General features: G+C 45.8%; 1 protein-coding gene across 1 annotated transcript in view; it reads left to right on the top strand.

Moving 5' to 3' along the window:
• The window catches only part of MARC2 (mitochondrial amidoxime reducing component 2), a 60386-nt gene extending 37036 nt beyond the window's left edge, over window positions 1-23350 (top strand). Inside the window, exons 5-7 of the mRNA XM_030196001.1 lie at window positions 13319-13380; window positions 16632-16703; window positions 22555-23350. Of these exons, the coding sequence (XP_030051861.1) occupies window positions 13319-13380; window positions 16632-16703; window positions 22555-22681 (261 nt within the window). The 3' untranslated portion in view covers window positions 22682-23350. The remainder of the gene's footprint in view (window positions 1-13318; window positions 13381-16631; window positions 16704-22554) is intronic.
• The last annotated feature ends 1182 nt before the right edge of the window (window positions 23351-24532 follow it).

Genomic DNA, 24532 nt, shown 5'->3' with positions numbered 1-24532 from the left:
TGTTTGAAAGCTTTAAGGTTATCAGACACAATCACCCCCAAGTCCTGCTCTTCCTTCGCACACTGAAGCACTTCACCCCCTATACTGTACCGTTCCCTCGGATTTTTGCGACCCATGTGCGTGACCCTGCATTTTTTGGGATTAAACCTTAGATGCCAAATATCGGTCCATTCCTCTAGCTTCGCTAGGTCCTTCCTCATGTCATTCACACCCTCCAGGGTATCCACCCTGTTGCAGAGTTTGGTATCATCCGCAAAGAGACAAACCTTACCAGACAGCCCCTCCGCAATATCGCTCACAAAGACGTTAAAAAGAGCTGGCCCTAGGACCGATCCCTGCGGTACTCCACTGACGACATCCTTTTCTTCAGAGCAAGCTCCATTTACCACTACCCTCTGTCTCCTACCAGTCAACCAATTTTTAACCCAATCCGTTACTCTAGGTCCTATACCGAGGGCACTCAATTTATTTATCAGTTGCCTGTCGGAACCGTGTCAAAGGCTTTGCTGAAATCCAAGTATACCACATCAAGCGCCCCTCCCACATCCAACTGTTTGGTCACCCAGTCGAAGAAGCACGACCTGCCACTACTGAAGCCATTCTGCCTCGGGTCCCGCATTCCATGTAGTTCAAGATCACAATCCTCCTCTTTAGAAGTGTTTCCATTAGCTTACTCACCACCGAGGTCAGACTGACAGGTCTGTAATTCCCAACCTCCTCCTTACTTCCACTCTTGTGCAAAGGAACCACATTTGCCCTTCTCCAGTCCGCCGGGACCACTCCAGTATCTAAGGAAACATTGAAGAGGTCCATCAGCGGAGCCGACAGAACTTCTCCGAGTTCCTTAAGCACCCTCGGGTGTATCCCATCAGGCCCCATCACTCTGTCTACTTTTAGTTTGGCGAGCTCCTCACGAACACAGTCCTCCATAAACGGGTCTTGGTCTACCATACATCCATCGCCTTTGCCTCCAGGTGAAATGCTAGTGGTGAGGTTGGTTATTTATGGATGGACTTAGGAGATGGATTCAGGATCCACAAGCTCAGAAGTTTTTTTCAAGGCTGGGGATGTGTTGTTGTGTTTTGCAAGAGTCCGGTCCTGTCAACCATGTTGTCTGCATCAGGTAGACTGCTGGAACAGCTCTTGTAGCATGATCTGCTGGCTTCTCAGCAATGGAGATGTAATACCATTGTTATGGTGGCATTGAAAGGGGGAATGGGTCTTGATATGCTGCCTTTCTTACAAATTAAAGTGGTTTACATGTTATATAGAGGTACTTTCTACCTGGTGCAATGGAGGGTTAAGTGACTTGCCCAAAGTCACAAGGAGCTGCAGTGGGAATTGAACCCAGTTCCCCAGGATCAAAGTCTGCTGCACTAATCACTAGGCTACTCCTCCACTGACTTTCCAATGCACTCAACCCTGTTGCTTACATATACATAGAACCTTCTGGCATGATTGCTGGGCTACACATAGACTTTCTTGTTGGTAGTATAAAACTTGGCCACATCTGGATGAATATGTCTGTTTCATTCAGTATCAGCTCTACTTCTGTACTCCCAGTAGTGAACCACGTAAATCCAATCAAGGAATGAGATGACTGGATTGTGATGCTAACTTAGTTTTGCCCAAGATGAATCTTACATGGGGCATGCCTTCTGCTCTGTTATCTGCAAGTGGGCCACTACAGTTTTGGCCTTTACACGTGCATCTGAAAAAAACACAAATCTCTCTATTTCAGGTGATGGTAGGCAATGTAGAAGTGTATGTATGAGGAATGTGGAGCAGTTCAAGGATTTGTAGGGAATCCTTCCATGCTTCATATTCTTGGGGCATTGGGGTGTTCCATTTGCTTGATCTTAATGAAACATCTCTTAACAAAGTCCTTCCTTGTATGGTATGAAACAAGGGTAAAACCTCAGCGAAGGCACTGCCAAATATATTAATTGGTGTTAATTTTAAATTACAAGTGAATAAAATCACATAAAACTCAGCTTGGCAATATTTTAGGATCTGACTGCATCTGGGGTATAATTAAATCAAGATTCTGAACAACAACCTATTGAAGCATCAAAAACATTAAAAATATACATGATTTTAGAAGTGATGTATAAGTATTTAAACAGAAGGATATTGTCAGCTGGCACCTCTTCGTGCTGTCCGCTCTTGTCTCGACACCTCTCAGTGCTGTCCGCTCTCCCCTCGGCACCTCTCCGTGCTGTCCTTTTTCACCCACACAATTGGGGCTAATCCATCACCTTAGGAGAACTGCTTCTGCTTATTTGTAACAAGCGATTATTCACAGTACTATTTCCCCAACGGTATCAGAGAAAACCAGTCTGCCTGCTGTATTACAGCTGCTAGTCTCTGTGCACCTTGTTTCACTTCTCCCACACTCAAAAATCCATAACCGTTCAGTTTTAGAATTAGTTAATGACTTGGGATAAACCTGTGGTTCAGTCAATTCCTCTTCTCCTTTCTCTTACTGCCTAGGAGATAGAGGCATTTTCACCACCCTCGCTTGTCAGACACCAACACTCTGACAACCTCCCACAAATGTTCAGACTGACCTCCTTCAGGTCTAGGCATTGTCACTGAGCGGCCCCAAATCTCTGGCTTCTCTCTGCAGTCTCTTCCTTTTCCATCTCCCTTTGTCCTGAGCAAAAGAACTCCATTTCCTCCCCCCCAGCCTCCTTCATGACATTTTCACTTTTCTCTCCTAGTTCAATCTCCTCCCACTCCATGGAGTCTTCCCCCACCCTCTCTCCCAGGTGCTGCTCCTCCACCTGATTATCCTCCATCTCCCAATCACCTCCTGACTTTACTACCTGCTGGGAGTTGTAGTGCTGTTTCTCTTGTTCCCTCCTCCCTTGCAAGTGCTGCTGGGTTCTGTAGTTCTCTTCCCTTCTTGCAAGTCTCCTACCCCCTTTTCCCGTCAGAGGGTGCTCTTCCTTTCTTGGCTTACTGCCCCTATCAGCTCTTCTCTGCTTTCCCTCAACCTCCTCTTTACAATATACATACCAAATCCTCATATGAACAACTGATTCACAGCCACTCTAAAACAGGCTTATCCAACGTTTTCCTATCGGGGGCCACATTTTATATTTTGTAACAATCAGAGGGCCGAAACATGGGTGTGGTCATGCACTCATGCTCTTTCTGAGAATCACACAGTCTCTAAGAACACACAGAACAAAATTGATTTACTTATAAAACTTTGCACACCCATTCTAGATGGTGTACATTACATTCACTGAATATACTCCATGAATTATTACTAAGGTGCGCTGAAAAATGGCTTGCGGTAGTGTAGGTGCGGGTTTTGGGTGCGCACTGATCCATTTTTCAGCACGCCTGTAAAAAAGGCCTTTAAAAAATTTTTTTGCCAAAAATGGACGTGCGGCAAAATCTAAATTGCCGCGTGTCCATTTTGGGTCTGCGACCTTACCGCCAGCCATTGACCTAGCAGTAAAGTCTCACTTGGTAACCAACCATTAATAAAAATTATTTTTCGGATACACGTATCCAGGGGTGTGCTGGTAAATTTTTAACAACAGGCTCTTTCTTCGGACGTAGCCAGCTCTGCAGTTGGAAGGGCCAGGGGTGGCCGGGGGGGGGGGGGGGGGGGGGGGGGGGGGGGAGCAACACTTGCCTCTCTCTCCTCCCTCCCTTCATGCGGGCACACTAGGCATACCTTTGCTGGCAGCCAATAAATGGACTGCCATCACTCCCAACGTCTTGCTCTGAGCTGCATGCTGAAACTTCTCACACATGCTGGAGAAGTCCCAGCCTGCTGCTCAGAGCTGGAAACAAGGAGCGGGGAGCAGCAGCAGTCTATTTACTTGGCTGGCAGGGCTCAGCATCCCCACCAGCAAAGTAAAAGAGAATTCAGCAGGGGGCCCAAGCCCACATTTTGGGAGCCAGTTGTTAAAGTAGCCATGGAGGGCCCTACTTTAACAACCGGCTCCCAAAATTCTTAAAAACTTAACAACCGGCTCTTGCGAGCCTGTGAGAGCCTGCTCCAGCACACCACTGCACGTATCTGACCCGCACCAAAAATGAAATTACAGCAAAAGGCTCGCGGTAGCTGGGCAGTAGCTCCATTTTGGCGCACATTGGGTGCGCATAGACGCTTACGTGGCTTAGTAAAAGGATCCCTAAGTGCCAAAAACATCAAAATAATGCAACAAAATTTCAGAAAATATATACAAGTGTGTTTGACCCCTCATTACCTCTCCTCTCTCCCTACACTCCTCCCCATGAACTCCGCTCTCTGAACAAATCTCTCTTGTCGTCCCCCTTCTCCTCCACCGCTAACTCCAGACTATGTTCCTTTTATCTTGCGGCACCTTATGCCTGGAAAAGTCTTCCCGAACCCATACGTCTAGCTCCATCTCTACCTGTTTTTAAATCTATGCTGAAAGCTCACCTTTTCACTACTGCCTTTGGCTCCTAACCGCTTCTCATTTGCCCTCCTCCTCCCCTGTTCCTCTTTACCCCTGTATTTCCCTTGTCCGTAATGTCTTGTCTGTCTGTTTTATCTAGATTGTAAGCTCTTTGAGCAGGGACTTCTCTCTATGTCAGGTGTTCAGCGCTGCGTGCGCCTGGTAGTGCTATATAAATGCTATTAGTAGTAGTAATACTTGGTTCCCAGACAGGCCTAGCTTTCTAGTCCAGCATCTAGCCACACTCTACAGTACAACTTCGGAAAAACAGAAAGTGATGCATGTCTCACTCTCTACTACACAAATATAGAGAGTAGATATAAATTTCAAAAACTGACGTATTCCAATTGCTACATCATAAATTATTAACTGGCTCTGAAGCTATCCAAAACCAAGTTTATTATCATTAATCACTCACTAGCTCATCATTTGCCCTCATAATTGCTGTTTAATGATGCTGAGCATAAAATCACACATCAGATCTACAAGCTTTGGGCACCAAAAATAAAAGAAAATGTGTTTTGGGATTTTGTAAATTTCTGTTTCTGAAAGATTATTCCTCCCCTTTAAAAGAAAGAAATTGCAACTTAACCACATTGGCCATACTTGGAAATGGTTTAGAAAGCAGTTGCAAATAATTTCCCAAATCTAAGGTATTTATAACTTTTAAACATTACAAAAAAAAAAAAAAGAGAGAGAGAAAGTGAAGTATTGTTATGTAAAAAACAGTATCCAAAAGAAACTTCACTACCAAAAATCCACAAATATACTTTTTTTTTTAACATTCAAAAATGGAAGGAAAAAAAGTCTTGGGAAAACATAACTCACCACCCTGCCAGACACCACCTTCACCCTGTTTTGTTCTCCTCACCTGAGGGGCCGAGCAGAACGTAGCAGAAGGAAGACTTCAGGGTCAGCCGTAGGCAGCATGTATTTTGAGGAGAGAAGTTTGTTAAGGTATATGGGGTGAGATCCAGACTGGGGATGTTAAGGGAGGGAGAATTGGCCACAGGTAGGGAGGAAGAGATGTTGCATGGGGCAGGAGGAAGAGGGGAAGAGGGGCAAGAGAGGGAGAGATGCTGCACGGGGAAGAGGGGCAAGAAAGGGAGAGATGCTGCAGGGGGAAGAGGGGCAAGAGAGGAACAGATGCACAAGAGAGGAACAGATGCATGGGGGGGCAGGGGCAAGAGAGGGACATGCTGCATGGGGAGACAGGGCAAGAGAGGGAGAGATGCTGCATAGGGGGACGGGGCAAGAGAGGGAGAGATGCTGCATGGGGGGCAGGGGCAACAGAGGAAGGGATGGTGTATGGGGGAAGGAAGGGGGAAAGAGAGGGAGAGGGAAGAGAAAAAGGACAGGAAGATTCGGGGGGGGGGGGGGGGTTAAGTGGAAGATATCAGGTTTGAGGGTGGGGAAGGGAAAAAGAGGGAGCAGATGCTGAGCTAGAAGGGTGGAGGGAGGAAGATGCTGAGAATGGTGGAACCTTATGGGAGAGGCAGGGGAATGAATAAGAGGAGGATAGTGATTATAAGAGGTAGAAATATATGATAATGGGGACTAGATTAAAGATGAAAGTGAGTGGAAGACTGGGGAATGAGTGAGATGGTGAGTGGGAGAGCTAATGTGTAAGAGTAGGAAATAGAATTTGATAGGTAGCTGAAATGTGTAAAAAAGGAGAAGGGTGAGAGAGGGTGAAATTCGAGCTAACAGAGGCAGTAAAGAAAAAGAGGAAAGAGCTAAAAAGGAAAGACCAATATATCAGAGGCAAGTGTAGTTAGGCAATGGAACAAGGCAGGAGAGAAGAGAAAAGACAAATTGATAGCAACTGCTTGAAGGAAAGCAGAAAAGAGAAACTGGAACCAACATGATGGAAAAATAAAATGTCCAGACAACAAAGATAGACAAAAGCGTTTTATCTTTAATTTATTAACTGAAATATGTTATCTTTGGGAAATGTACATAGCAGATGTCTTTATACTGTGTTCACTAGAAAAGGAAATGCATTTCCTTTTTTATTTCTCCGATGTTACAGTACATGCTGTTTAACTTCTTGGGGTTCCCAGTTCAATTTTTGTCTACATATTTTTATTTCTGATTTGTGATCCCTTGTTCTGTATTTGGTGAGGGTATGTCAGTGGAATAGTACTGGCAGGTGGGGAGATCAGAGGGGAAACAAAGAGGAGAGAGGATCTGGGGGGCCCCCTCGTTTTCTGACCCTGGCCCTTGCTGTATCTGGTAGGGATCCCCAAGCATCGCCAGCTGAGGACCTCCTCCAAAGACGGCCAGAACTCTTTTCTATCAAGCTCTGCAGTTGGCAGCAGCATCCTTGAGCATCAACTAAGCATGCATGAGTTGCTGGCATTGGTGGCTCATGGATGTTTTTGCTGTCTGCCAGTGGCGTACCTAGGGTAGTTGACACCCGGGGCCGGTCATTTTTTAACACCCCCCCTCTCCAAAATCTAGTACTAGGCATGCCGAGAATACAAAACACTCAGGACCTATAGAGCAATTCTAGCATACCATAAGCAGTAATTTCTACAAGTCACACAAGGAAAAGGAAAGCATCTTAAACACTACAGTGAGCACTAGAACATCAATTCACCTACTGTAAAATGAAACCAGGCAGAATAACACAGATCGTCCATCTCACACAGTCAATGCCAACCGAAAGCCATGTCTTTTTCACAAACACAGATACACCCTAATCCACTATAGAATAAGCAATAATAAACTTTCTATTTAGACAAAAATTAAACTGAACCCCCAAGATGCCAGACTCTGCATACAATGCAACACCACAGAAACAGAAAATGTCTCCTAGTACCGTGCAAAACATAAAGACAGCAGATGTAAATTTGAAAAAACTAACAAGTACCAATCACCACTTTACAAATTAACAAATAGAAATAAAACAAATATAGAAAATAAAATAATACCATTTTATTGGACTAATACATTTAGCTTTCAGAGGCCAAAACATCCTTCCTCAGGTCAATACAGTATAGTGTTGTTACAATATCCTATCCGGACCTGAGGAAGGGGGTTTTGTTCTCCGAAAGTTAGCCAAAATGTATTAAAATTAGTCCAATAAAAAGATTACCTTGTTTACATGTTCTATTATAAACATTAACACAGCTACAATACTACTTTATCCTAAAGCAAAAAAAAATAAAAATATATATTTTATTTACAGTTTGTTGTCTCTGGTTTCTGCTTTCCTCATCTTCTTTTCACTGTCTTCCTTCCATCCAGCATCTGTCTTTCTTCTCTCTCTGCCATCCAATGTCTGCCCTCTCTCCCATCTACATCTGCCCTCTTTCTCTCCCCCTTCCATTCACTTTCTGCCCTTTCTATCGCTTCCATCCACTGTCTGCCCTTTCTCTCTGTCCGCTCAATCCACCATTTGCCCTCCCTCTCCCATCCATCTAGGGTCTGCCCTCCCTCTCACTCCCCCTTCCATCTAGGATCTGTCCCCTCTCTGTCCCTTTTTTCCAGCCCCTAGTTCCAGCCCCACTATCCCACCAGTCCCCAGTTTCAGCCCCAGTCCTTGTCTCCCACCAGTCCCGAGCTTTAGCCCCCAGCCACTTCTCCCTGTCCCCTTTTTAGCCCCGTTTCAACCCCAGCCCTTTTCTGTCACCAGTCCTGAGCTTCAGCCCCAGCCACTTCTCCCTGTCTCCTTTTCAGCCCCCAGTCCCCACAATTTCAGCCCCTGCTGCCTTTCAGCCCCCAGTCCCAGTACTAGCCCCCTTATCCCACCTACCCTCCTTCAGCCCCCAGTTTCAGCCACCTTCATCCACATGCCTTGCCCCCCTTTTCAGCCCGACCCATTCTCCCACCTGACCCAGGCATGCCCCATTTTCCATCATGACCCCTTCTCAGACCCCAGTTCCAGCCCCCTTCTCCCATTTGAGAGCCCCCTCCTCCCATCTGAGAACCCCCAGAACACCCCTCTCCTCTCCCATTTGAGAACCTCCTCCCCAGCCAGTCCCCTTCTCCCCACCCCAGTCCCCTTCTCCCATCTGGAAACCCCCTCCCCACTCCAGTCCCCTTCTCCCATCTGAAAACCCCCTCCCAATCTAAGAACCCCCAGAACACCCCTCTCTCATCTGAGAACCCCCTCACCACCCCAGACCCCTTCTCCCATATAAAACCCCCTCCCCTCCCCATGTAAGAACCCCTACAACACCCCTCTCCCATCTGAGACCCCCCTCCCCACTCAGTCCCCTTCTCCCATATGAAAACCCCCTCCCCATGTGAGAACCCCCACAATACCCCTCTCCCATCTGAGGACCCCGACCCGACTCTCCTGCTCCCACCCTATCTTTAAAAAAAATTATTTTGAAGCGTCGTTGCAGGCAGCGCCTCGCGTCTGCCCTGCAGAAGTAAATCTCTTCGCTTCGAAGTTCGTCGTCGTCGGGCCTCACTATGTCCCGCCCTCGCGGAAATAGGAAGTTTCCTCAGAGGAGGGCGGGACATAGTGAGGCCCGACGACGACGAACTTCGAAGCGAAGAGATTTACTTCTGCAGGGCAGACGCAAGGCGCTGCCTGCAACGACGCTTAAAAAATTTTTTTTTAAAGGTAGGGTGGGAGCAGCGGGAGTGAAGCGGATCACCCCCCCACCCACTGACACCCGGGGCGGACCACCCCCACCGCCCCCCCCTTGGTACGCCACTGCTGTCTGCCAAGCTTGGTAAAAAGAAGTTCTGGCCGCCTTCAGAGGAAGTTTTCAGCTGACAGACCTTGTGGATCCTCAGCTAAAATATTTATATTTTGAGTTAGGAGGCGCCTGGGGATGAGGTGGAGAGTGGGGGGAGGGTGGAGGCTGACAGAAAAGTTTGTGCCTACCAAGTTTGAGGTCAGGCCTACCCAAAATTGACTGTCTGGCTGCACCATTGAACTCTATAACAAAGTTTAATAATGAGAGGTATAGAAGCAATTTTCACAATCTTCATCTTGTTGCAAGGTCCACTGATACCTTTGGATTTTGTACCAGTTCTCAAAGGCAAACTATAAACATACATCTTGTTTTGAACCTTGTGTACTTGTAAGCACTTTTATAGTGATAGTTTAAAAAAGAAAAACCTTTTACTTGAGTAATTTGATATTTGCCTGAGTAAATGGATTTTGAAATTTGTCCTCCCTGTGCCCAGTTAAGTTTTTTTCATGGGATTTCTTTGAGAATGGTGATGGAGTCAGGATGAGTTTTAATTATGAAACTCCCAGGTGAGGGTGTGGCCTATAGGCCTGAAGTTAATTTGAGGAAGGGGGAACATAAGCCTGAACATTCACCTTTGATGCCTTAATACCCTTGCATCGCCTTGCCACTGATAATTTTTCCCCTAAGTGGTTTCAGAAGCAAACTAGATGCATTTTTAATTGTTACTTTGACTGTTCCAACTGCAAAATGTTGTGTTTTACCCTTAATATTGAATCTCCACCTGTACAGATGGTGAAATCTAATACTTCGTAACATGAGACCATGCCTTTTCCTGTTTATTTAACTACAGGTGTAAGAATATTCCCTGCAGGTGCCTTAATTACCCTTTTATTCCGATTTGACAGTCCATTCAGCAATTAAAGCTTTGTTTTGAGTACTGGGGGAGGAACAGTTTTATGCTTGTTTCCCAAATGAAGGTTTTTAAACTACCGTGAGAGGGTGATATGACAGAAATAGAGCAGGTTGGCTCAGAGTTGGAAATCTGTGGCTTTCCAGCACTGCTATTCAGATGAGGACTGGTGGGGCACAGACAAATTAGAGGTCGCCCTTTCTGTCTTGATCTGACCAAGGAAGAGCACATTAGTCCATTAAAATAAAAGATCTTGCGTCATACAAAATAAACAGTTAAAACAGTTCTCCTGTTGAAGGTTGGGATTGTGGTAAGCTCTCTTGCGCAGGGACTGTCCTTCCCCTTGTCTAAACTTGTACAGCGCTGCATAACCCTGGCAGCGCTATAGAAATGCTAAGTAGTAGTAGTAGTAATTGTGGGAGATGCAGGAGTGCCATCTACTGGTGACAGGGAAAAGAAAATAAGATGATACCTTTTTTATTGAACATAACTTAATACATTTCTTGATTAGCTTTCGAACAAATACTACAGGAAACTAACTGAGGACCCCACACAGGATTATACAAAGCAGCTAAAAGATCTTATCAGAACATTTCCTACACAAGCACAGCCACATCTGAAGAAACTCATACCAAACCAGCCTTCTGTGGGCACATTCTACGTTACCCAAAATCCACAAACCTGGAAACCCGGGCAGACCAATCATATCAGCTATTGGCACGCTCACGGAGGAAATATCTGGACTCATAGAGGGAATTCTGAAACCTCTCGTGCACAAAACTAACAGCTTCATACAAGACACCACAGACTTTCTGAATAAATTGAAAAATATCAAACAATTACCACCAACACTCTTCTGGTCACGATGGATGTAGAATCACTATACAGCAACATTCCACACGCGGATGGCATAGCTGCATGTGGAAGACTCCTAAAAAAATCCACACTGGACCATCAATACTCACCAGAAAATATTCATTTTAACTCACAACTACTTCCGCTTTAACAATGATCTCTATCTACAAATGGGCACTGCAATGGGCACCAGGACAGCACCCCAATATGCCAACCTTTTTATGGCTGAGCTGGAAGAGACATTTCTGAATACATACCAGACCAAACCTCTAAAATACTACCGGTACATCGATAACATTTTTATGATTTGGACGGAGGGGGAAGAAACTCTGAAACAATTTTACTATTCCTTCAATACATACCATCCTACAATCAGATTCAAAATTGACTACTCCCCAGAAAAAGTAAATTTTCTGGACACCACAGTCTCAATCAGTGATGGCTGTATACAAACATCTATATACAAGAAACCCACAGACAGATGCAGCTACCTCCACAACTCCAGCTTCCACCCTTCACATACAAAAAGATCCATTACTTATAGCCAAGCCACAAGATACCACCGTATCTGCTCAGACCCAGAGGATAGAGACAGGCACCTTGAAACCCTGACTGCATCCTTCAAACAGAAAGGCTACAACCCCAAAATAATCTCCAAGAATATTGCCTCCTCCCTCAAAACATCCAGTACAAAGAAAAAAAAGCCACAGACAGAATTCCCCTTGTAGTGACATACAACCCAGAGCTGGAGAAACTGAGGAAAATCATAAGAGACCTACAGCCACTACTCCAGGAAGATGAATTACTGAAAGAGATATTCCCATCCCCACCAGTGCTGGCCTTCCGACAGCCACCAAATTTAAAACACAAGCTGATCAGAAGTAAACTTCCAACACAGACGGAAAAAGAAAAGGGCACGTTTCCGTGTAACACAGCCAGCTGCAAACTATGCCAAAACATTTCACAAGACCCCACAGTCCATTCACAAAGGGAAAATATTCAACATAAAGGACTATTTTACATGCTCATCTTCCAATTTGGTATATATCATTCAGTGTAAAAAATGTAACGAAGGATGCTATATTGGAGAAACAGGCCAGATGCTTAAGACAAGATTCAATCTGCACAGACATCACATGAAAATAGCCGGTGCCAGTCAAGCCCCCACCCCTGTGGGCCAACACTTCACAAGACCAGAACACTGCATCAGTGATTTCAAAGTAAGAATACTGAAAGGTAATTTTAAAACAATACAGGAACATAAGACCTTTGAAATAAGAATGATTGAATATTTTGACACCCAACAAACAGGACTTAATAAGGATCTGGGTTTTCTAACCCATTATAAACCATAAAGCTGTATTTCTCTGTTTATTACCCTCCTCTCACCTACCAACACCCATTCTGTTAGAATATCAATGAAATGCTTTGATGTCCCCATGCATACCCCCACCCTCCCGCTCTGTCAGACTGTCAAAGTAATGTTTTGATGTTTCTCTTATATATACTATCTGCTACCACATTTGCTTATTTCCGATCTGACGAAGAAGGGCAACCTTCGAAAGCTAATCAAGAAATGTATTAAGTTATGTCCAATAAAAAAGGTATCATCTTATTTTCTTTTCCATGTTTTATTTTGTTTGATTTTTATTGATAACCTTTAAGAGTGGACTAACATGGCTACCACACCTCTCTGCTGGTGACAGGGATAAAGTGCATGCAGTGACTGAACATTTCATCTTACTGAAAAGATGTATGTTATTTATTTGGATTTTTGCTCATACCTTTCAGTCGTAGCTCTGTCAGTGGAGAAACAATTGCACTGCCTGCGTGTACACTTTGTTGAAAATCTTAATAAATTTGAGTTAAAAAATATATTATCGAGTCATCATTCAGCTGTTGTGGTTACTGGGTATTTTTTTTTTGAATGCCAGCTGTGGTGGACAAAAAATGTCCAGGTATTCAACGTCGTATGCAAATACTGGCTAGCGCTGGATATCCAGATAATTTTTGGTGCTGACTACCTTATCCAGAATCTTGACCCCATAGTTCATCAGTGGTGTTTGCTCATGATCTGAAGAATAAATTCATAAAAATAACATTATCCTCCTGACCTGATTGATAGGGAAGGGATGGATTACTGAGGATCGAGTGAGATTGTCATCAGTGAGCCATGTCCTCACTAGAGAGATTACTATGTGAATTTTTAATATATCTGAATATTTCCCCCTTCAAGGTTTTAAATTTTGCATTCACCTTGCCTGGTTGGTGATTTCTTGATGGTACCATTTTTAACATGCTATTTAGAAAAAAATCTAATCCATACACAAGGTCTGGATAGGAGAATGTGTCTGCTGATAATTTTGTGCAGGGAATGGTTTGTAGTCCAGAGACGCATTTAAAAATAACAGTGCTTAAAATGGTCTGTGGCATTTGTTTTTTCCTCTTAGGACACGTGGGATGAAATTCTGATTGGCACTTTGGAAATGAAACGAGCGCTGCATTCTCCCAGGTAGGACTCTGACTGTCGAATCTGTCTCCTGAGCTCTTACTGCAGGTGGCTTGGAGTAGGTGACAGGGATGGATTCAGTTTCCAGAAGGCTAGCTAAGGGGTCCTTTTACCAAGGTGCACTGAAAAATGGCCTGCGGTGGTGTAGGCGCGTGTTTTGGTTGCGTGCAGATCCATTTTTCAGCGCGCCTGCAAAAAATGTCTTTTTAAAAATTTTTGCCAAAAATGGACATGTGGCAAAAATCAAAATTGGCGCGTGTCCATTTTGGGTCTGAGACCTTACCACCAGCCATTGACCTAGTGGTAAAGTCTCATGCGGTAACTGGGCGGTAATGACCTATGCGTGTCAAATGCCACATGGTGCGCGTAGCGGACGTGCGCCAGAAAATAAAAATTATTTTTCAGACGCGTGTATCGGACGCGCGCCAAAAATGAAATTACAGCAAGAACCACGCGGTGGCCGGGTGGTAACTCCATTTTGACGTGCGTTGGGCATGCATAGACGTTTGCATGGCTTAGTAAAATGGCCCTAAGTGTAGTTAGTATAGTAGCAAAAGGTATCCAGAGACCGATGGATCTAGGAGCTTATTTACTAAAACGTGATAATGTGTTAACCTGCCCCCACCTTAATTTTAACATAAGCTCTTGAGCTCAAGAATGGATGCAGTGTATGGGACTAATAATAAGGGTAAGGGTCATATATTTGATATACTGCCTTTCTGTGGTACAACCAAGATGGTTTACATATATTATATGCAGGCACCTTTTCTGTTCCTGGAGGGCTCACAATCTAAGTTTTGTACCTGGGGCAATGGAGGGTTAAGTAACTTACCCAGGGTCTCAAGGAGCTGCAGTAAGAATCTTAACCACTACTGAAGATCTGCCAATTTGGGGATATTAATGCTGCCAGATGTGTTGTACTGTAACCAGGGGTGTAGCCAGACCTCGCAGTGGGAGGGGGCCAGAGCCCGAGGTGGGGGGGGGCCGCATTTTGGTCTGCTGCCACCACCCCCCGCCTCGCCGCTCTGCCGCTCACCACTCACTGCTGCAGCAAATACCTTGGATGGCGGGGGTCCCAAACCCCCGCCAGCTGAAGCCTTGTCCAGCGCCGCACTCCAGTGCCGCAACGTTGCCTGCCCTATTCTTTCTTCCCCTCACATCCTTCACGCTCCTTTTAGTGAAATTGAGCATGCTCAGTTTCGCTAAAAGGAGCGTGCCAGATGTGAGAGGAAGACAGGGCATGCAACGTGGCGGCACCGGAGACTGGCACTGGTCAAGGTTTCAGTTTGCGGGGGTTGGGGACTCCTGCCAGCAAAACCAGGGGCCCAGAGGAAATTTGGGGGGGGGGGGCCAGGCCCCTGTGGCCCCATGTAGTTACGCCACTGACTGTAACCCAGTAAAGAGAAAAAAATCTCTTTAGCTTGCTACACTAAGAATTTTCCATAGGGATGGGCTGTCATTTGCAACAATGTGGGAAATGTCCACAGCACATCCTGTCATTACTGAATGAAAACGAGCAGAAAATAAACTTGCAATTTAGTGGTTTTTTTGTTTACCAATAATAGTGTTCAGTATCTACAGGAATGCACCCATTCAAACCACTGTTGCATGCATGAACTACTGTGCATGTGAGAATACAGCACGCATGCACTCGCTATTGGGAAAAGTGTGCTCTCTTTGTAAAGAGTGCACACTCAGTGACCTTACTCCCATGACAATAAAATGGCCAAATGAAAATGAATGAAATGAACATTCCTGGAAATGGCACAAAATGAATAATTTCTGGTGCCCATCTCTAGTTTTCCAAAGCTTCCTTTTTTTGGTGAAAGTAATCGCTGTGGGAAGGTGAGAGGCAATCCACAGAGTATGGAACAAAATGATCACATTTTTAGCAGTCATTTCATTTCAGAACAATATGAAATGACATAGGAAAAGTTATTGATATTCTCGGTCATTTCAAAAGACTGCACATCCTCTGCACTGTTGGGTATTCTTGCTGCACCCTACTTGCTGCATATACTGCCCTGAAAAGCCAGAACGCAGTAACTCAAATTTTTGTCAAAACTAAGGGGCCCTTTTACGAAGGTGTGGTAGGCTTTACACTCGTGCTTCCACCAGGCTAGCACGCCCCCTTGGTGGTAATTTCCCAGGAGAAATTTTTATCATTTTCATACCATGTGTGGTGTTTCCACTGTTAATTGGCAGTTGGCGTGTGCCGACCAGTCAACTGCGAATGTAGCCAGGTCCGCTGAGAGACTAGGCCGGGCCCGGGGCAAGGCCTCCCTGCCTCCGCCCCCTGCCGGCCCTATCGCTCCCCCCGCCGCTGCCGCCCCCCGTCACTCCCCCTCCTGCTGCTACCCCCTGTCGCTTCCCCCCGCCGCTGCAGTCCGCAATCTCACCTGCCTGCCTCCACGGCTCCAGGCCCCCTGCATTCAAGGCGGCAGTCACAGATCGCCTCTCTTCTGGCTTTCCCTCCCTGTGTCCCGCCCTCGTCTGATGTAACATCCGGTTTCTTGGAGGGCGGGACACAGGGAGGGAAGGCCCAAAGGGAGGCAATCTGTGACTGCCACTTCGAATGCAGGGGGCCCGGAGCCGAGGAGGCAGGCAGGTGAGACCGGGAACTGTATCACCGGCGGCCTGACCCCGATGCCGGGCCCCCCTTGGAGGCCCGGGCCCGGGGAATTTTGTCCCCCCTGCCCCCCCACGCCCTCGGCGGCCCTGCATGTAGCGCGTGAGCCCTTCCTGCTAGATCAGTGGGTGGTGTTAAGGGCTCAAGCTATAAATAGCCATGCGCTGATTTCAGTTTTACTGCAGGCCCTTTTCCTGGCCCATTGAATCGAAGCCCTTTTTCCCAGATGCCAAAAACATGTGCCCACACTACCACAGGCCATTTTTTGCCATGACTTAGTAAAAGGACCCCTAAGCTAACTTGCCAGATATCCTGTAGTTACTATATGTTTCACCATTTAACATTTGGATGCATTTTTCAAGCCTGTAGCAAAAGTCTAAAAAATGGTATCTCTTGACAGATGGGAGATATTTTAAGCCAGTACTGTATTAGTTTTGGTTATGAATTACATCATGGGGATTTCTCATATTTACTTTCTCAACAGTTACTGTGTTTTGGCTTTTCAGGACAACCATCTCTGAGGTGTATCTGGTCTCATAACAAACTGCAGTGTGTCAGCATGTTTAAAAATCACACATACTTCAGTGTCAAAATTCCGTGACCCCCACCTTTATGCTCTTTGCAGGTGCATACTTACTACCGTGGACCCAGACACAGGTATCATCAGCAGGAGGGATCCACTGGATACCCTGAAAAGGTAACCTGCACCTTTTCTGTAATCAGTACACACTACTTTGCAGAGTATACATGTTTTTTTGTTTTGTTACATTTGTACCCCGCGCTTTCCCACTCATGGCAGGCTCAATGCGGCTTACATGGGGCTATGGAGGGTTAAGTGACTTGCCCAGAGTCTCAAGGAGCTGCCTGTGTCTGAAGTGGGAATCGAACTCAGTTCCTCAGTTCCCCAGGACCAAAGTCCACCACGCTAACCACTAGGTAGAAGTCGGCCCTTGCAGATCACCAATGTGGCCGCGCAGGCTTCTGTTTCTGTGAGTCTGACGTCCTGCACGTATGTGCAGGACGTCAGACTCACAGAAGCAGAAGCCTGCGCAGCCTTCTACGTGGAATGTTGCTAGTGGAATAGCAACATTCCATGTAGAATCTCCAATAGTAGCAACATTCCATGTAGAATCTCCAATAGTATCTATTTTATTTTTGTTACATTTGTACCCCGTGCTTTCCCACTCATGGCAGGCTCAATGCGGCTTACATGGGGCTATGGAGGGTTAAGTGACTTGCCCAGAGTCTCAAGGAGCTGCCTGTGTCTGAAGTGGGAATCGAACTCAGTTCCTCAGTTCCCCAGGACCAAAGTCCACCACGCTAACCACTAGGTAGAAGTCGGCCCTTGCAGATCACCAATGTGGCCGCGCAGGCTTCTGTTTCTGTGAGTCTGACGTCCTGCACGTATGTGCAGGACGTCAGACTCACAGAAGCAGAAGCCTGCGCAGCCTTCTACGTGGAATGTTGCTAGTGGAATAGCAACATTCCATGTAGAATCTCCAATAGTAGCAACATTCCATGTAGAAGTCGGCCCTTGCAGATCACCAATGTGGCCACGCAGGTTTCTGTTTCTGTGAGTCTGACGTCCTGCACATACGTGCAGGACGTCAGACTCACAGAAGCAGAAGCCTGCGAAGCCTTCTACGTGGAATGTTGCTAGTGGAATAGCAACATTCCATGTAGAATCTCCAATAGTAGCAACATTCCATGTAGAATCTCCAATAGTATCTATTTTATTTTTGTTACATTTGTACCCCGTGCTTTCCCACTCATGGCAGGCTCAATGCGGCTTACATGGGGCTATGGAGGGTTAAGTGACTTGCCCAGAGTCACAAGGAGCTGCCTGTGTCTGAAGTGGGAATCGAACTCAGTTCCTCAGTTCCCCAGGACCAAAGTCCACCACGCTAACCACTAGGTAGAAGTCGGCCCTTGCAGATCACCAATGTGGCCGCGCAGGCTTCTGTTTCTGTGAGTCTGACGTCCTGCACGTATGTGCAGGACGTCAGACTCACAGAAGCAGAAGCCTGCGCAGCCTTCTACGTGGAATGTTGCTAGTGGAATAGCAACATTCCATGTAGAATCTCCAATAGTAGCAACATTCCATGTAGAAGTCGGCCCTTGCAGATCACCAATGTGGCCACGCAGGTTTCTGTTTCTGTGAGTCTGACGTCCTGCACATACGTGCAGGACGTCAGACTCACAGAAGCAGAAGCCTGCGAAGCCTTCTACGTGGAATGTTGCTAGTGGAATAGCAACATTCCATGTAGAATCTCCAATAGTAGCAACATTCCATGTAGAATCTCCAATAGTATCTATTTTATTTTTGTTACATTTGTACCCCGTGCTTTCCCACTCATGGCAGGCTCAATGCGGCTTACATGGGGCTATGGAGGGTTAAGTGACTTGCCCAGAGTCTCAAGGAGCTGCCTGTGTCTGAAGTGGGAATCGAACTCAGTTCCTCAGTTCCCCAGGACCAAAGTCCACCACGCTAACCACTAGGTAGAAGTCGGCCCTTGCAGATCACCAATGTGGCCGCGCAGGCTTCTGTTTCTGTGAGTCTGACGTCCTGCACGTATGTGCAGGACGTCAGACTCACAGAAGCAGAAGCCTGCGCAGCCTTCTACGTGGAATGTTGCTAGTGGAATAGCAACATTCCATGTAGAATCTCCAATAGTAGCAACATTCCATGTAGAAGTCGGCCCTTGCAGATCACCAATGTGGCCACGCAGGTTTCTGTTTCTGTGAGTCTGACGTCCTGCACATACGTGCAGGACGTCAGACTCACAGAAGCAGAAGCCTGCGAAGCCTTCTACGTGGAATGTTGCTAGTGGAATAGCAACATTCCATGTAGAATCTCCAATAGTAGCAACATTCCATGTAGAATCTCCAATAGTATCTATTTTATTTTTGTTACATTTGTACCCCGTGCTTTCCCACTCATGGCAGGCTCAATGCGGCTTACATGGGGCTATGGAGGGTTAAGTGACTTGCCCAGAGTCTCAAGGAGCTGCCTGTGTCTGAAGTGGGAATCGAACTCAGTTCCTCAGTTCCCCAGGACCAAAGTCCACCACCCTAACCACTAGGCCACCACCAAAAAAAGGTTCTTCAAGTTGTCCTCCAGGTCAGATGCCTGTCTGAAAATTGCACAGCAAACAGCAGCCAGGAGACTCCACAGCTGCTGCCCTGTTTGCTGGGTTAAGGGGAAAATTATTTTGAGCAGGTTTAGGAAATATTGCTCGTAATGTGAATTTCCAGAGAAAGTATGCACGCAAGGCTGGTCTAAAGGTATCTGATGCTATAGGTGAATCTTCAGTTTAAAGGTTCATATAATCAGTATGAGGCAGGCACTGATGCATTACATGTGATTCTTTTTGGCGGACCACACCTTGAGGCAGCACTTGCGAAACATGTCGCATGTTGATGGGGGCATCCGTGCTCTGCAACAGGAAAAGAATTTGAAGAAGAATTGTTACCTTGGAGTATTTTAAGTATTTTCTACAGAAGTGAGAGATGTTTGCAAAAGTCAAGGATATGTATTGGAATTAGAACATTTTGTGGAAATAAATATTTAAAAGACGTTATGAACCTTTTCTGTGCTGTTAGGAACTGAGTTTGAAACAGAAAAATAAAAACATCAGATACAGCTGGGTTTTTGTTTGAGTATAGGTGAATCTTCAGCCATGCACCCCCCTCCAGGATTGGATTAGGACCCTACCCCCTCCATATTTATAATGCTGTAGTTTTGCTGTAAGGTTTGGTTATGATAATAGTGGTGGTATGTGTTTTTGTTGTTGGTGATTTTATTTTGTATGTTTTTATTCTAAACTGCTTTGATTCAAGTGGTCTTATAAATGTGTAAAATAAATAAATAGTCCAGCTTCTCCCCTTCTACAATCCCCCCCCCCCCCTCCGGAGCTGTCCAGGTATCTCCTTCCCTGCCAGGGCTTACCTTACCCCTCTGTAGCACCTTCTGTCACTGTTAATGTACCGCCTCACCAAGTCCTCCAGAGTCAGCACAGCTGGCACAGAGCCTTGAGCATCCATGCATGCTCAAGCCCTGTTGCCTCCTGGGACATGGCAGGCCTGAGCTGCATGCATGCTTAAGGCCCTGCACCAGAAGGCTGATTCTGCATTAATAATACCGACTGCTGTGCTAATACTGCCACAAAAATTGTGTTTCCCTAGGTGTACTAAAATGTGTACTAAAGTCCACAGGAATAGAGTACCTGTGGAATTTGCACCTGGGCAAGCTGTTTTGAAAAATGCTTTCTATTCTTCCATGTTATACTATGTTGCATTGAATAAAAGAATCTATGACTTATAGAACCAAACACTCTTGCTGTACTGTGACAGGGGTTGTTTGGTACCTCTGTCCCCTTCCCTGCCACCAGCAGCGGAGCCAGGTTGACGGCGCGGGGGGAGCAAAAGCGGCGCGAGAGCGAACTTCTGCCGGCGCTGGTGCATATTTTCAATGAAACATGATGAGAAAAGAATAGGAGCCGGCACCGGTAGAACTCCATTTGGGGGAGCGGCCGCTCCCCTGGCTCCCCACCTAGCTATGCCACTGCCTGCCACACACACAATTGCTTTTATGCACATGTACACACACACACGTACGTACACTAATTTAGACTCTCGCTCATGAACACACACTCATATACTCTCACATGTACACTCACACATGCAGTCATCACACATACACTCTCACGTACACTCACATACGTACATGTACACTTGTACACACACATAAACACACACACACGTATACTCATACACATGTACACACAAACACACTCATAGGTACAGATATGTATACTCACATGCACACATGTACACTCACATATGTACATTGATATGCACTCATGTACACTCCTGTACACTCGTGCACACACAAGTACACTTGTACATGTACACACTTACACTCCCACACTCATGTACTTACATATACCCACAAGTACACACACTCACACTTTTACACTCGTACACATACACTATATGTGCACATGTACTCATGTACATACACGAATATACTCATGTACACTCATATAAATTCACATACATTCATGTACACTCATGTACACACAGGTAAACACATATGCATACTCAAACATACTACATGTGTACACTTAATTACAATATCTTGTACATTCACACATGCACTCACACATACACACCTACACATGTACAACACACACTTGTGTGCACATTTACACACGTATACTCACATGTTACAGTTGTACGTACACATATGTACACTTATGTACTCACATATAGTTGTGCACACACACATACACTGACTCACTCAGATGCACACTCGCACACCTTCTCTCGCACACTCACGCACATTCACACATGTACAATCACTTGCGCATTCATGTACACTCATGCAAACACATGTACATATGCACATGCGCACTCGCATGCACACGCATGCCTATGAACGCTCAGGCACGTACACTCACACACTTTTGTACTCACTCGCACATCCACTCACTTGCGCACACACATATGTAGACATATATGCACATGTATACTCTCACACACATAGACAGATACAGTCGCTTATACAAAAAAGTGAATGTTTTATTATTATTTCCAAATATTTTATTAATTTCCAAGAATACAAATAACAGGAAAACAATGATGGAAAAACATAGGAAGCAAGAAACACAACAGGTGGGAAAGGAAAAAAGAGAAAGGAAAGAAGAGAAAAAAGGAGGGGAAAGCATCCAGGTGTTTAACAAATAAGTCCTTTGTACTGGTTTAAGGTGTGGCCTGAATAGTTTGGAGGTAGTTGTCCAAAATAGACCAAATTTTTTTCTTAGATACTATCATCCGACTTTTTGCAGCCATGGCGAGCTCAAACTTCTGATGCTGCAGGACTGTATTCCACCAGAAATGAATATTCAGCAACTGTGCGTTTTTCCAGTTTTGCAAAATAAGCCGTTGAGCAATAGTGAGGAGAACGTCCAATAGTTTTGATTGCGGGGAGGTCAAATCAAAAGTTGCATGAACGGACTTAAAAATTACAATTGAATAAGTCAGGTCATCAGTTATGGGCAAAATGTTTTGTATAATATTCCAAACAGCCTTCCAGAATTGAAAGATCGGAGGACACTCATATAACATATGAGAGAAAGTACCCACTTGCAGCGAACAGTGCCAACATTTGTCTGATGAGCTCGGGCCAGCAGTAGCAAGTTTTCGATGAGTCCAATTGGTTTTATGATATAAAAAAAACATAGACTGTAAAACCGCTGCAGAGGAAAGAGGTTTCATAACTTTGGACCAGAAACAGAACCACATATTTTCATCTACCACCGACTCTGTATCAAGCTGCCATACAAAAAAGTGAATGTTTTAACATGAAAAATTAGCAGTGTTTTAGTTGGCTAGGTCAAGAATTCTCATCCAGTGCTTGTAGGCTCCCATGTACTGACCCGTCCCATTGCTTGTCTTGGGAAGTATTTCTGACTGACTTCATTTTTCCACAAGACAATGTGGACATGAGCATGGTTAACAACGTTCTTTTCTGTTTCTCTCTCCAGTTACCGTCTCTGTGATCCCTCTGAAAAGCACATTTACAAAGCGGCTCCTCTTTTCGGACAGTTCTTTGGAATCCTAAAACCTGGGATCCTCAAGGTTGGAGACCCTGTATACAAGATCGTCTACTAATCGAAGAAGACTAGCGCAGTGGGCTGTATGTTGAAAAGAGTTTTCTTTTCAAAATAGATGGATGGGTGGGACTGAATGTTTTATATCTGGATAAAATCATCGTATTCTAGGCCACTCCAAAGGACAACTTTTTTTTGTTTCAATTTTGTGGTTTTATGATCAGAAGAATCATGAGGCAGTGCTGAGATTTTATTCTGGGTTTAATTATAGCATCCTCTTTCTTCAGTTGAATCTTGGTGAGATAGAAGTGGCACACTTGGTCAACCTCTATGATTTTTTTCCCCAAGTTGCCACTGTCTGGTTTATCAGCAGTGCCCTTAGTTTTTGCTTGTCAAGTAGCATCTCAACTTACGTCATATAGCACTGATTCTATACTTCTTCCATAAAACTTTTCTCTTTCATCTTTGTTTCCCTAGAAGGGTGTTTGCCATGTGGAATACACCCCCCCCTGCGTGTCGTTGTAGCAGTTGGTACAACAAAACCATTGTAGTATAAGCTAAAACCTTTAGCTGTACTTGTGAACCAAGTGGCCTGTTTACTAAACTGTGGAAAGTTTTTTGTCATTAATATGCATTAATAGAAAGCTTTAGTGCATGATAGCAGCAAAAACTCATCCAGTAATGTTTCTTGTTAAAAGGGGGGGGGGGGGGGGGGGCAGCAGCCACAACATCCTATATAATAAAAAGCACCTCCAACGTTCTGAAGCTGAGAAAGTGAAGCCTTGAGCCTTGAAGCATTCGTTCGCTCTGTAAGGCTCCATCTCCTGAATTGGCGTCACGTAGTTCCGGGTACATCACCAGCAGCACTGACCAACTGCACGACAGCAGCACGAGGCCCCACCCCTGCTGCCCTCGCCGCAACACCCCCCCCCCCAGATCGCCGCCTCTCACCCCTCCACCCCTCCTGAGGTTGCCCCTCCACCCTTCCTAGGGTCACCACTATTCCCCCCCTTCCATCCCCCCGAGGTCACCACCACTCCACCCCACCTCACCCTGAGGTCGCCGCCCAGGCCCAAGAGCTAATTATAGCAACAAAAATGCTTTTAAAAAGCAAGCGCGGCACCACAGACAGCCATTAGGCGTTTGCTGTCAGCTCTGCAGCCGCTCCTCTCGCCTCTCACGTCACTGCCCCTGGAGCAGACCCCGGAGGAGCGCAGCGACATGAGAGGCGAGAGGAGCGGCTGCAGAGCCGACAGCCAATGCCTGATGGCTGCCTGCGGTGAGAGGCTGCAGAAAGAAAGAGGGGACACATTGGGAGGGGGTGCTGAGACCAGAGAGGGGGAAGGGGTCCTGAGAGGGGGGGTGGAGGGGGTCCTGAGACCAAAGGGGGGTTGGAGGGGGGTCGTGAGACCAGAGTGGAGGGGGTCCAGAGACCTGGGAGGGGGGAGGAGAGGGAGGGGGAGGGGGTCCTCAGACCAGGAAGGGGGGGAGGGGTCTTGAGACCAGAGAGGGAGGGGGAGAGGTATCTCTGTCATACACACACTCTCTCACACACACTCTCTCTCTCTCATACACTGTCTCTCACACACTCAATGTCTCACACTGTATGACATTCACTCTTTATGTGTCACACAGTCACTCTCAAACACTCTCGATCTCATACTCTCTCGATCTCGCAGAGAGTCTGTGTATCGCACACATACTCTCACACTCTGTCTCACACACACTGTCTCTCTCTCACAGACACACTCGCACCCACACGCTCTCTCTGTCACACACACACACACACACACACTCGCACATTCACTCTCTCTCTCTTTCTCACACAGTCACTCTCACACACACTCTCTCAAACATACACACTCCGAGGAAAACCTTGCTAGCACCAGTTTCATTTGTGTCAGAAACGGGC

This window comes from Microcaecilia unicolor, chromosome 3 (genome assembly GCF_901765095.1).
Source record: "Microcaecilia unicolor chromosome 3, aMicUni1.1, whole genome shotgun sequence".
NCBI classification, from domain to species: Eukaryota; Metazoa; Chordata; class Amphibia; order Gymnophiona; family Siphonopidae; genus Microcaecilia; species Microcaecilia unicolor.
The sequence above is the reverse complement of the archived record's forward strand: the minus strand, read 5'-3'. Positions and strand labels throughout refer to the sequence as shown.